Raw genomic sequence first — 13666 nt, 5'->3', positions numbered from 1 at the left:
AGGGTGCTGGCCCATGCACAGACTGCACAGGGGCAGAGCAGGAGAGCACCAGTGTGGGACATGGGGCACAGGAGACCCCGAGAGCTCCCACACTGCCCCTGCCTGTGCCAGAAGCCCCCTCCAGCGAGCAGGGTGCTGGGCTCCGGTGCAAGCACAGGAGCGTGGGCTGGTGCTGGAGGGGCTCTGTGAGCTCCCACTGCTTCCCCTGTCCTCTAGGGCTTGAGATGGGACGTGCTGGGCTTCAGTGGTGCTGCTGCTGCCCGGGAGGAGGGTGCTGGTGGGCCCTGGGTGCTGTGGGGGCCGGCACAGGGACGGTGCCACTGTCTGGGTGGGTGCTGCCAGTGTCCCCCTGCTCCTCTGCTGCTCCTGGAGCTGCACTGCTGGAAGCCGGCGCGGCAGCGCTGGAGCTGCTGCTCTGGCTCCCAGGGGCTGTGGCATAGGGGGAATCCGCCACATCCTGCACCGGGAGGCTCCGGGGAGCTGGTGCTGTGCTGGAGAGGTGGCACAGGGCTGGCTCCTGCAGGGATGCAGGCAGGGGCCCAGGGCTGAGCCTGCCCGCAGCAGGAGCTTGGGGAGCTTGGGGAGCCCGGTGTGTGCAGAGCTCAGCCCACCCGTGCTGCATCGTGAAGGTCCCTGGAGCGCCCTTCATGAGCCACCACCAGCGCTCCCTTGGGATGTCCCAGTGCTCATCCCTGAGCTCCTGGGGCTTGGCCAGAGCCTCCTCCAGCAGGAAAGAGCTGCGGTGCCCTGTGGTGCTGTGCCTGGTGCCCTGTGGTGCTGTGCTTGGTGCCCTGTGGTGCTGTGCTTGGTGCCTATGGCTGCGGTGCCCTGTGGTGCTGTGCCTGGTGCCCTGTGGTGCTGTGCTTGGTGCCCTGTGGTGCTGTGCCTGGTGCCCTGTGGTGCTGTGCTTGGTGCCTATGGCTGCGGTGCCCTGTGGTGCTGTGCTTGGTGCCCTGTGGTGTTGTGCTTGGTGCCCAGGGCTGCTCTGGCACGTGTCTTGCTGTGTGGGTCCCACCATGTGGGTCAGGTCCATGCACCCCTGGTGCGTGCCTGGGGGTGCTGCCCGCACTGGGGCTGCCGCTGAAATAAAGCACTGAGGAGTCTGAGAGCTCTGCCAGACCTTGTGTGGTGCCCACAGCCCGACCAGGACCCCGGGCTGGGTGCAGGATGTGGACCACGAGGGATGGGGCTGGGTGCAGGATGTGGACCACGAGGGATGGGGCTGGGTGCAGGAGGTGGACCAGGAGGGATGGGGCTGGGTGCAGGATGTGGACCACGAGGGATGGGGCTGGGTGCAGGAGGTGGACCACGAGGGATGGGGCTGGGTGCAGGATGTGGACCACGAGGGATGGGGCTGGGTGCAGGATGTGGACCACGAGGGATGGGGCTGGGTGCAGGAGGTGGACCACGAGGGATGGAGCTGGGTGCAGGATGTGGACCACGAGGGATGGAGCTGGGTGCAGGATGTGGACCACGAGGGATGGGGCTGGGTGCAGGGGGTGGATCAGTGGATGTGGGATGTGGACCCTGGGGGCTGGGGTGTGGGACATGAACCCACCGGAGTATTGGGATGCAGGACGTGGATGCTGGGGCTGGGGTGCAGGATGAAGGGTGCAGATCGCGGGTGCTGGGGTGCAGGATGTGTCCCTGGGCGCTGGGTGAGGCCGGGGCTGGAGCCGGGCGGTGGCGGCGCTGGAGGGGCCGAGTCCATCCCCAGCAGCGGCTCCGCTCGCACTCGGCTGCTGCGGGGCCGGGGCCAGGGGAGCAGAGCCCGGGGCAGGAGCAATGGGGTGGGCGCAGCCGGGTGCGGGGCACGGTGCTGGGTGCTCGGGAGCTGCCAGGGCCTCGGGGTCCCTCTGCCCCCCCGCTGGAGGCTCCTGTGGGGCCCTGACCTCACTGCGGCTGGGAGAGGAGCAGCCGTGAGCTCATCCCGCAGCAGCGCAGCCAAGGCAGGGCTGGTCCCGCTGCCCCTCGCGGCACCCCCCCGCGGAACCCCCCGGGTGGCTCCGCAGCCCTGCTGCTGCCCGGGGATGGGGTCTGGCACGGGGGCGTCCCTGGGGGCATCCCTGGGCATGGGGCATCCCTGGGGACATCCCTGGGCATGGGGGCATCCCTGGGGACATCCCTGGGCATGGGGGCATCCCTGGGGACATCCCTGGGCATGGGGGCATCCCTGGGGACATCCCTGGGCATGGGGGCATCCCTGGGGACATCCCTGGGCATGGGGGCATCCCTGGGCATGGGGGCATCCCTGGGGACATCCCTGGGCATGGGGGCATCCCTGGGGACATCCCTGGGCATGGGGGCATCCCTGGGCATGGGGGCATCCCTGGGGACATCCCTGGGCATGGGGGCATCCCTGGGCATGGGGGCATCCCTGGGGACATCCGTGGGCATGGGGGCATCCCTGGGGACATCCGTGGGCATGGGGACATCCCTGGGCATGGGGGCATCCCTGGGGACATCCGTGGGCATGGGGGCATCCCTGGGCATGGGGGCATCCCTGGGGACATCCGTGGGCATGGGGACATCCCTGGGCATGGGGGCATCCCTGGGGACATCCGTGGGCATGGGGGCATCCCTGGGGACATCCCTGGGCATGGGGACATCCCTGGGGACATCCCTGGGCAAGGGGATGTCCCCGCTGTGGCACTCCCGGCACCCCGAGGGTCCTGTACTGCCCCTGCAGCCCCCGGCTGTGGGACTCGCAGCTCTTCCTATGGGAGCTGATGGTGTGACCCTGCCCCTTGGGTGCTGGTGCCCCCACCTGCAGCCGCGGGACCCTCATAGCACAGGCCAGATGAACATGGATGAAGGTCGGATCCTGCTGCTGCGGTGGGAGCGGGATCCCAAGGAAGGAGCCGGGTTCAGTGCAGCCGGGACCCAGGAGCCCACCAGGGAGGAGCTGGAGTCACACCGGGTCATGGGCTCCTAGGTGGGGGTCCAGGGGGGGCCGTGCTTTGCACTGGGCCCTGTGGGGCTGCAGAAAGACAGGGCTGTGGGATCGGGATGGGGATGGGACATGGGGACGGGATGGGGATGGGACATGGACATGAGGATGGGACATGGGGACGGGGTGGGGATGGGATGGGGATGGGACATGGGGATGGGGTGGGGATGGGACATGGGGACGGGATGGGGATGGGACATGGACATGAGGATGGGACATGGGGACGGGGTGGGGATGGGATGGGGATGGGACATGGGGATGGGGTGGTGATGGGACATGGGGACGGGATGGGGATGGGACATGGACATGAGGATGGGACATGGGGACGGGGTGGGGATGGGATGGGGATGGGGTGGGGATGGGGTGGGGATGGGACATGGGGGTGGGATGGGGATGGGACATGGACATGAGGATGGGACATGGGGACGGGGTGGGGATGGGGTGGGGATGGGACATGGGGATGGGGTGGGGATGGGATGGGGATGGGACATGGGGATGGGGTGGGGATGGGGTGGGGATGGGACATGGGGACGGGGTGGGGATGGGACATGGACATGAGGATGGGTCATGGGGACGGGGTGGGGATGGGGTGGGGATGGGACATGGGGATGGGGTGGGGATGGGATGGGGATGGGACATGGGGATGGGGTGGGGATGGGGTGGGGATGGGACATGGGGACGGGGTGGGGATGGGACATGGACATGAGGATGGGACATGGGGACGGGGTGGGGATGGGGTGGGGATGGGACATGGGGATGGGGTGGGGATGGGATGGGGACGGGACATGGGGATGGGGTGGGGATGGGATGGGGATGGGACATGGGGATGGGGTGGGGATGGGATGGGGATGGGACATGGGGATGGGGTGGGGATGGGATGGGGATGGGACATGGCCGGAGTCTCCCGGCCCCGCAGCCGCAGCACCCACGCAGCCCCACAGGGAACAAAGACCCAGCTTGTGGCGGGCACCGGGCTTGGCCCCTGCTGCAGGAAGGCCCCGGGGCCGGACAAGGGGCCCGTGTGTGGCAGTGGGACCCTGCCAGGACCCTGCCGGGGCCGGACACTGCCAGCACGTGCCAGCGCCACGGGGCTGGAGGGGACGGGAGCGCGGCTGAACGGCTGCTGCCATAGAGCTGCTGCCATAGAGCTGTCACCATAGAGCTGTCACCATAGAGCTGTCACCATAGAGCTGCTGCCATAGAGCTGTCACCATAGAGCTGTCACCATAGAGCTGTCACCATAGAGCTGTCACCATAGAGCTGTCACCATAGAGCTGCTGCCATAGAGCTGTCACCATAGAGCTGTCACCATAGAGCTGTCTCCCTTGAGATGTTTCCTTAGAGCTGTCGCCATAGAGCTGCTGCCATAGAGCTGTCACCATAGAGCTGTCACCATAGAGCTGTCACCATAAAGCTGTCACCATAGAGCTGTCACCATAGAGCTGTCACCATAGAGCTGTCACCATAGAGCTGTCACCATAGAGCTGCTGCCATAGAGCTGTCACCATAGAGCTGTCACCATAAAGCTGTCACCATAGAGCTGTCACCATAGAGCTGTCACCATAGAGCTGCTGCCATAGAGCTGTCGCCATAGAGCTGCTGCCATAGAGCTGTCACCATAGAGCTGTCACCATAGAGCTGTCACCATAAAGCTGTCACCATAGAGCTGTCACCATAGAGCTGTCACCATAGAGCTGTCACCATAGAGCTGCTGCCATAGAGCTGTCACCATAGAGCTGTCACCATAAAGCTGTCACCATAGAGCTGTCACCATAGAGCTGTCACCATAGAGCTGCTGCCATAGAGCTGTCACCATAGAGCTGTCACCATAGAGCTGTCACCATAGAGCTGCTGCCATAGAGCTGTCACCATAGAGCTGCTGCCATAGAGCTGCTGCCATAAAGCTGTCACCATAGAGCTGTCACCATAGAGCTGTCGCCATAGAGCTGTCACCATAAAGCTGTCACCATAGAGCTGTCACCATAGAGCTGTCACTATCGAGCTGCTGCCATCATCATCCTCAGTGCTCAGGCACAGTGCCCAGGTCCCCCATCACACACCAGCTCCATGGGCAGCAGGACACAGGGCTCCAACCCCTGCCTGCAGGTCTGGAGTGGGGCAGGACAAGAGAAGGCTCAGGGGGGACCTGATGGCTGCCTACAAGTGCCTGACAGGAGGATGGAGCCAGGAGGGGCTGGGCTCTGCTCCCAAGGAACAAGGGATGGGACAAGAGGAACCGGCCTCAAGCTGCCCCAGGGCAGGTTTAGATGGAGCTGAGGAACAATTCCTGCCCCAGAGGGTGCTCAGGCATTGGAACAGGCTGCCCAGGGCAGGGCTGCAGGCACCGGCCCTGCAAGGGTTCACACCCCATGGAGAGGAGGCCTCAGTGCCATGGGGCAGCGGTGGCCGTGGGTCGATGGTTGCCCTGGATGCCCCTGGAACCCCCAGCCCCGTTGGTTCCATGCTCTGTGCCTGCAGGAGGCAGCAGCAGCAGAACGCGTTGCGCTCCCCGCAATGGAAAGGGCGCGAGGGGCAGCACAGGACACGGGAGCCTGGGCAGGGTTTATTCAGGAAGCAACGCGGGCAGCGCTGGGTAGCGGCGAGCCCCGGAGCCCCAGGTCCCATGGGTGGCAGGTCCCATGGGTGCTCGGGATGGGGTGGCAGGTCCCATGCTCGGGATGGCAGGTCCCATGGGTGCTCAGGATGGGGTGGCAGGTCCCATGGGTGCTCGGGATGGGGTGGCAGGTCCCATGGGTTGCAGGTCCCATGGGTGCTCGGGATGGGGTGGCAGGTCCCATGGGTGGCAGGTCCCATGGGTGCTCAGGTCCCATGGGTGGCAGGATGGGGTGGCAGGTCCCATGGGTGCTCAGGATGGGGTGGCAGGTCCCCATGGGTGGGGTGGCAGGATGGGGTGGCAGGTCCCATGGGTGCTCAGGATGGGGTGGCAGGTCCCATGGGTGCTCAGGAGGGGGTGGCAGGTCCCATGGGTGCGGGGGATGGGGTGGCAGGTCCCATGGGTGCTCAGCAGGTCCCATGGGTGCTCGGGATGGGGTGGCAGGTCCCATGGGTGCTCAGGATGGGGTGGCAGGTCCCATGGGTGCTCGGGATGGGGTGGCAGGTCCCATGGGTGCTCAGGATGGGGTGGCAGGTCCCATGGGTGCTCGGGATGGGGTGGCAGGTCCCATGGGTGCTCGGGATGGGGTGGCAGGTCCCATGGGGTGGCAGGTCCCATGGGTTCTCAGGATGGGGTGGCAGGTCCCATGGGTGCTCGGGATGGGGTGGCAGGTCCCATGGGTGCTCGGGATGGGGTGGCAGGTCCCATGGGTGCTCGGGATGGGGTGGCAGGTCCCATGGGTGCATGGGTGCTCGGGATGGGGTGGCAGGTCCCATGGCTCGGGATGGCAGGTCCCATGGGTGCTCGGGATGGGGTGGCAGGTCCCATGGGTGCTCGGGATGGGGTGGCAGGTCCCATGGGTGCTCGGGATGGGGTGGCAGGTCCCATGGGTGCTCGGGATGGGGTGGCAGGTCCCATGGGTGCTCGGGATGGGGTGGCAGGTCCCATGGGTGCTCAGGATGGGGTGGCAGGTCCCATGGGGTGGCAGGTCCTCGGGATGGGGTGGCAGGTCCCATGGGTGCTCGGGATGGGGTGGCAGGTCCCATGGGTGCTCGGGATGGGGTGGCAGGTCCCATCCCATGGGTGCTCGGGATGGGGTGGCAGGTCCCATGGGTGCTCGGGATGGGGTGGCAGGTCCCATGGGTGCACGGGATGGGGTGGCAGGTCCCATGGGTGCTCGGGATGGGGTGGCAGGTCCCATGGGTGCTCGGGATGGGGTGGCAGGTCCCATGGGTGCTCGGGATGGGGTGGCAGGTCCCATGGGTGCTCGGGATGGGGTGGCAGGTCCCATGGGTGCTCGGGATGGGGTGGCAGGTCCCATGGGTGCTCGGGATGGGGTGGCAGGTCCCATGGGTGCTCGGGATGGGGTGGCAGGTCCCATGGGTGCTCGGGATGGGGTGGCAGGTCCCATGGGTGCTCGCAGGTCCCATGGGTGCTCCCATGGGATGGGGTGGCAGGTCCCATGGCAGGTCCCATGGGTGCTCAGGATGGGTTGGCAGGTCCCCATGGGTGCTCGGGATGGGGTGGCAGGTCCCCATGGGTGCTTGGGATGGGGTGGCAGGTCCCATGGGTGCTCGGGATGGGGTGGCAGGTCCCATGGGGTGGCAGGTCCCATGGGTTCTCAGGATGGGGTGGCAGGTCCCATGGGTGCTCAGGATGGGTTGGCAGGTCCCCATGGGTGCTCGGGATGGGGTGGCAGGTCCCATGGGGTGGCAGGTCCCATGGGTGCTCAGGATGGGGTGGCAGGTCCCATGGGTGCTCGGGATGGGGTGGCAGGTCCCATGGGTGCTCGGGATGGGGTGGCAGGTCCCATGGGGTGGCAGGTCCCATGGGTGCTCGGGATGGGGTGGCAGGTCCCATGGGTGCTCGGGATGGGGTGGCAGGTCCCCATGGGTGCTCGGGATGGGGTGGCAGGTCCCATGGGTGCTCAGGATGGGGTGGCAGGTCCCCATGGGTGCTCAGGATGGGGTGGCAGGTCCCCATGGGTGCTCAGGATGGGGTGGCAGGTCCCATGGGTGCTCGGGATGGGGTGGCAGGTCCCATGGGTGCTCAGGGCAGGAGGGGGGTTCAGGGGTTCAGCCCCCCTGAGCATCCCCTTCTCCATGCCAGGACCAGAGAGATGTCACCCAAAAGCGGACGCTGAGAGCCAGGGCCGGGGCTGGGGGCGCCGGGGGTGCTTGGGGGTCCCCGGTGCCCCCGGGGCAGGAGCCAGTTAGTGCAAACGAGGTCTGTATTATTAAAGCTGGTGGGTTCGGGCTGGAGGCCCCGGTGCCCCGGGCCGGGGGGGTCAGCGCAGCTCGGGGGGGCACGGGGCGGGCAGGGTCTCGCAGTCACAAGAGGACGCAGGGCTTCTTGGGCTTGGCCGGGGCGGGGTTGAGCACGGCCCTCACCGCCTCGGTGAACACATCCTTGATGCCCTCCTGGTTGAGCGCCGAGCACTCGAGGTACTTGACGGCGCGGATCTGCTTGGAGAGGCTGATGCCCTGCTGGGTGGTGATGGGCGCCTGGTTCTGCTCCTTGAGCCGCTTCATGGTCTCGGGGTTGTTTCTCAGATCCTTCTTGGTGCCGACGAGCAGGACGGGCACGCTGGGGCAGTGGTGGCACACCTCCGGGTACCACTTGTGCTTCACGTTCTCGTAGGAGGGCGGGCTGGCGATGGAGAAGCAGATGATGAAGACGTTGGTCTGGGGGTAGGAAAGCGTCCGCAGGCGGTCGTACTCCTCCTGGCCGGCCGTGTCCCAGAGGTTTAAGTTAATAGTCCTGCCGTCCACCGTGTTCTGCGCGCTGTAGTTGTCGAACACGGTGGGGATGTACTCCTTGGGGAAGGCGTTGGTGGTGTAGCAGATGAGCAGGCAGGTCTTGCCCACCGCCCCATCGCCCACCACCACGCACTTGATGCTCTGCATCCCGGAGGCTCCGTGTGCCCTCAGCAGCCTGCAGGGAGAGGAGAGGGTCAGGGCAGGGAACAGGCCAGGGCTGAGAGCACCAGAGCCCCTCTGCCCGGACACCCACTCCCCCATCTGGGGTGCAGAGGGACAGGTCCCTCCATCCCACAGGTCCTGCAATGCGCGGAGCCCAAACACCCCCCAGTGAGGAACCGCATCCCCAGCCCAGGCCAAACTTGTGTCACCATGGCTGCTGGCCAGGATGCTGTAGAGCCCTGTGTCACGTCCAGCATCGTGTGACATAGAATCAAGGAATGGTTTGGGCTGAAGGGACCTTAAAGCCCATCCAGCCCCAACCCCTGCCCCGGGCAGGGACCCCTTCCATAGAGCAGCTTGCTCCAAGCCCCTGTGTCCAACCTGGCCTTGAACACTGCCAGGGATGGGGCAGCCACAGCTTCTCTGGGCACCCTGTGCCAGCGCCTCAGCACCCTCCCAGGGAAGAGCTTCTGCCTAAGAGCTCAGCTCAGTCTCCCCTCGGGCAGGTTCAAGCCATTCCCCTTGGCCTGGCCCTACATCCCTTGTCCCAAGCCCCTCTCCAGCTTTCCTGCAGCTGCTTCAGGCACTGGAGCTGCTCTCAGGTCTCCCCTTCCCGCAGCAGAGGGTCAGGATCCCCTCCCTGAGCTGCTGCTCACGCCGTGGGGTGCAGCCAGCACACGGGGTGGTTCTGTGCCTCCAGCCCAGCACATGGAAGGGACAGGACGGAGGGCACAGGGGCAGCTGCCGCGGGCAGGTTTGGGCCCCGGGTGCTGTGGCCAGGCTGGAGCTGGGTGACATCCGCTCCAGCAGCTGTGTTTATCCCGGGCCCCGGAGCGTTTCCCTGCTTCCCTTCCTCAGTTCCCTCTGCAATTGCCATCAGAGGCCGCATCCTGCTCCCCTTCCTGCTGCAGGCTGGAGCCGGGCCGAGGTGCGCGTCCCCGCACGGGGCCGGGCGGGGATGGTGCAGCCCCTGTCCCCACCGGGATCCGACCCCTGCCCGCCGGGATTTACCGCACTGGAGCCCGAGCGCGGCGGGCAGCGGCTCCTGTGCTGCAGGACGGGAGCGAGCGGGGGTGCCGGGGATGCTGCCTGGAGCCGGAGCCCGGCGCTGGGGTCCCCAGAGCCCCGGGACGCGGTGCTCGGGCAGGGGAAGGGGAAGGAGCCGGGCCCCGGCCCCTGCCCCCGATGGGGAAGCGGCTTCTTCCTCCTCTCTTCCTCTTCCCGCCCTGACACCGCTTCCTGCCGCCGCGGGGCCCGCTGCGCCGTGACCCCGGCCCCTGCCCGGGACCAGCGGGGGGGTCCCAGCGCTGCCGGAGCCGCCCCAGCGCCGGGGTCCGGGATCCCCAATGCCGCAGCGCTCCCATCGCGGGGTCCCCATTGCCGCAGCGCTCCCATCGCGGGGTCCCCATTGCCGCAGCGCTCCCATCGCGGGGTCCCCATTGCCGCAGCGCTCCCATCGCGGGGTCCCCAATGCCGCAGCGCTCCCATCGCGGGGTCCCCATTGCCGCAGCGCTCCCATCGCGGGGTCCCCATTGCCGCAGCGCTCCCATCGCGGGGGACCGGGGCCGCAGCAGCTTCCCCCCCCCCCCCGCAGCAGGAAGCCGCGGCCGCCCCGCACCGGGCCCGGGGGGGGTCACGCTCCGGCACCGGCCTCCGCCCGCCCCGGGGGCGAACCCAGCCCCGAGCGCTCCCTCGCTCCGGCGGCACCCGCGGGCAGAAGCGGGACCCCCCCGGGTCTGGGGGCTCGGGGCGGAGGGGTGGGAGCAGGAGCGCAGGGACAGAAGCAGGGGATGGGGACAGGATGAGGACGGGAGAGCGGGAGCAGCGCGGGTGGAGCTGGAGCAGGAGCAGGGCACTGGGAGAAGGAGCAAAGGGAACGGGACAGCGGGAGAAGGAGCTGGATCAGGGGATGGGAGCAGGATCAGGGGCAGCAGAAACAGGAGCAGGAGGAGAGTGGTGGGAAAAGGACCAGGATCATGGCAGTGGGAGCAGAATCAAAGGCAGAAGAAGCAGAGTGGATGAGAGTGGGTCAGTGGGAGAAGGAACTGGATCAGGGCGATAGGAGCAGGAACTGAGGGAGCAGGATCAGGATCGGGGAGCAGGATCAGGATCAGGGGAGCAGGATCAGGATCAGGGGAGCAGGATCAGGATCGGGGAGCAGGATCAGGATCAGGGGAGCAGGATCAGGATCAGGATCGGGGAGCAGGATCAGGATCAGGATCGGGGAGCAGGATCAGGATCGGGGAGCAGGATCAGGATCAGGGGAGCAGGATCAGGATCAGGATCAGGGGAGCAGGATCAGGATCAGGGGAGCAGGATCAGGATCAGGGGAGCAGGATCAGGATCAGGGGAGCAGGATCAGGATCAGGATCGGGGAGCAGGATCAGGATCAGGATCGGGGAGCAGGATCAGGATCAGGGGAGCAGGATCAGGATCAGGATCAGGGGAGCAGGATCAGGATCGGGGAGCAGGATCAGGGGAGCAGGACAGTGGGAGCAGAAGCAGAGTGAGTGGGATCAGGGCTGAGGTGGGAGCCAGGGGGTCCCGCGGCAGCCCCAGACTCAGGTCAGGGGGTCCCGGGGACACCCCATGGCCGGGGAGATGCATCCAGAGCCTGTCTCTGTTTGTGCATCCCTGGGGAAAGGACACGGGTGGGAGGAGCTGCGGGAGCCTGAGGCCAGTGTTGGCAGCAGAAGAGAAGGGCAGGAGCTGTCTCCAGGGGGATGTGGGGATGGGGATGAAGTGGTGACACCCCCCTGCAGCTCCCCATCCCTTGGGTGACCCCTGAGCACCCACCGTGGCCCCACCACAGTCCCACCATGGAACACATTGAGCTCAATGCCCCGGGATGAGCTGGGACCAGTCAGCACCCTGCATCCCAGGAAAGGCCCGTGCTGAGTCAGCAGGTGAGGAAGAGGATGGGGCACATGGAAACGCTCGTGCCCATGACAGCATTGATGCTGCGGGGCGGGAGCCGAGGAGGAGGCAGTGGGCAGGGGACCTCCATGACCACGAGGATGCTCATGGGCTGGGGCAGCTCCTGTATGGGGACAGGCTGAGAACATTGGGGCTGTTCAGGCTGGAGAAGAGAAGCTGCGTGGAGACCTCAGAGCAGCTTCCAGTGTGTGAAGGGGGCTACAAGGATGCTGGGGAGGGACTCTTCATCAGGGACTGCAGTGACAGGACGAGGGGTGATGGGTTCAAACTGAAACGGGAAGTTCAGGTTGGGCATAAGGCAGAAGCTCTTCCCTGTGAGGGTGCTGAGGCGCTGGCACAGGGTGCCCAGAGAAGCTGTGGCTGCCCCATCCCTGGCAGTGCTCAAGGCCAGGTTGGACACAGGGGCTTGGAGCAAGCTGCTCTATGGAAGGGGTCCCTGCCCGGGGCAGCTTTAGGGTCCCCCCCAGCCCGAACCATTCCATGAAGACCTCAGGAGGGGAGGTGGGAGCTGAGCCCATTGGGGACCAGGACCCCCCAGCCCGGGCGGCGGCACCACCCCGGTCCCCACATCCTGACGCGGGGTTGCAGCCCGTGGCCACCGGATGGGCGGCGCTGGCCCGGGGGCGCTGCGGGCCCGGGGTGAGCGGAGCCCGGCCCTGCGCTGCCAGCGCCCGCACAAGGCCCGCTCTGTTCTCCGGCAGCGCCTTTAACCCCTTCTGTGCCTCGTGGGGGCCGGGGCACATCCTGTGTGGGGCACAGCCCCGGGGGGCAGGAGGAGGAAGAGCCAGAGCGCGGGGGGGGCTGCACAGAGCCTGGGAGCGCTGGGTGCTGGGGTGGGATTTGGGTGCGGGGCGGAGGCGGGTGGCGCACGCTGACCCCCCCCAGCCATCACCCATCGCCAGCCCGGGGACGGGAAAACGGCTTCATCCTCCTGCAGCACGAAAGGGGAAGCAAAACGCGCCCAGGGCATCCCCCGCCGGGGGTTTCCGCTGGGGAAGGGGGGGACGCAGCAGCCGCTCCCCGAGCTCCCGCCCATCACCGGCCCCAGGGACCCCAATCCTGGCCCCAGCAAAGCGAACCGGGCCCGTGGGCTGTGCTCTGGGAGCCTGCGCCCCGCTCTGTGCACAAGGGTCCCCACATCACACAGCACAGCCCACGCTGCGCCCTGAACCCTCCACACTGCACCTGGCAGCCTGCACCCCACAGCCTGCACCCTCTGTGGTGCTGCACGTTGCAGCCCGTGCTCACAGGCCAGGCAGCGGGTCCATCCCATAGAGATGGACCTCCAAAGGATGGACAGTGTGTCCCTCATGGACAGACAGACCTGACCAGGACAGACAGTGTGCCCCATGGACAGACACATGGGGTGTCCATGGACAGACACATGGGGTGTCCCCATGGACAGACACACGGTGTCCCCATGGACAGACACACGGTGTGCCCCATGGACAGACACATGGGGTGTGCCCATGGACAGACACACGGGGTACCCATGGACAGACACACGGTGTGCCCCATGGACAGACACATGGGGTGTGCCCATGGACAGACACATGGGGTGTCCCCATGGACAGACACACGGTGTGCCCCATGGACAGACACATGGGGTGTCCCCATGGACAGACACACGGTGTGCCCCATGGACAGACACACGGTGTGCCCCATGGACAGACACACGGTGTCCCCATGGACAGACACACCCCATGGACAGACACACGGTGTCCCCATGGACAGACACATGGGGTGTGCCCATGTGCCCATGGACAGACACACGGTGTCCCCATGGACAGACACACGGTGTCCCCATGGACAGACACACGGTGTGCCCCATGGACAGACACACGGTGTCCCCATGGACAGACACATGGGGTGTGCCCATGGACAGACACACGGTGTGCCCCATGGACAGACACATGGGGTGTGCCCATGGACAGACACATGGGGTGTCCCCATGGACAGACACACGGTGTGCCCCATGGACAGACACATGGGGTGTCCCCATGGACAGACACACGGTGTCCACACGGGGTGTCCCCATGGACAGACACACAGGGTGTGCCCATGGACAGACACACAGTGTGCCCCATGGACAGACACATGGTGTGCCCCATGGACAGACACATGGGTGTGCCCCATGGACAGACACATGGGGTGTCCCCATGGACAGACACACTGTGTGCCCCATGGACAGACACACGGTGTGCCCCATGGACAGACACATGGGGTGTCCCCATGGACAGACAC

The 13666-nt window shown here is 66.4% G+C and overlaps 1 protein-coding gene across 1 annotated transcript; it reads right to left on the bottom strand.

Annotated features, from left to right (window-relative positions):
- Positions 1-7776: 7776 nt before the first annotated feature.
- RHOG (ras homolog family member G) lies at positions 7777-8527 on the bottom strand. Its single transcript, XM_057430883.1, has one exon. It carries the CDS (start codon positions 8468-8470, stop codon positions 7895-7897), a length of 576 nt encoding a protein of 191 aa, XP_057286866.1. The 5' UTR covers positions 8471-8527; the 3' UTR covers positions 7777-7894.
- Between the last annotated feature and the right edge of the window lie 5139 nt (positions 8528-13666).

This window comes from Pezoporus wallicus, unplaced genomic scaffold (assembly GCF_028554395.1).
Source record: "Pezoporus wallicus isolate ANWC-B61680 ecotype Strahan unplaced genomic scaffold, APGP_CSIRO_Pwel_v1 contig_8523, whole genome shotgun sequence".
NCBI lineage: Eukaryota > Metazoa > Chordata > Aves > Psittaciformes > Psittacidae > Pezoporus > Pezoporus wallicus.
Note: the sequence above shows the minus strand (reverse complement) of the source record. Positions and strands in the feature narration are given on the sequence as shown.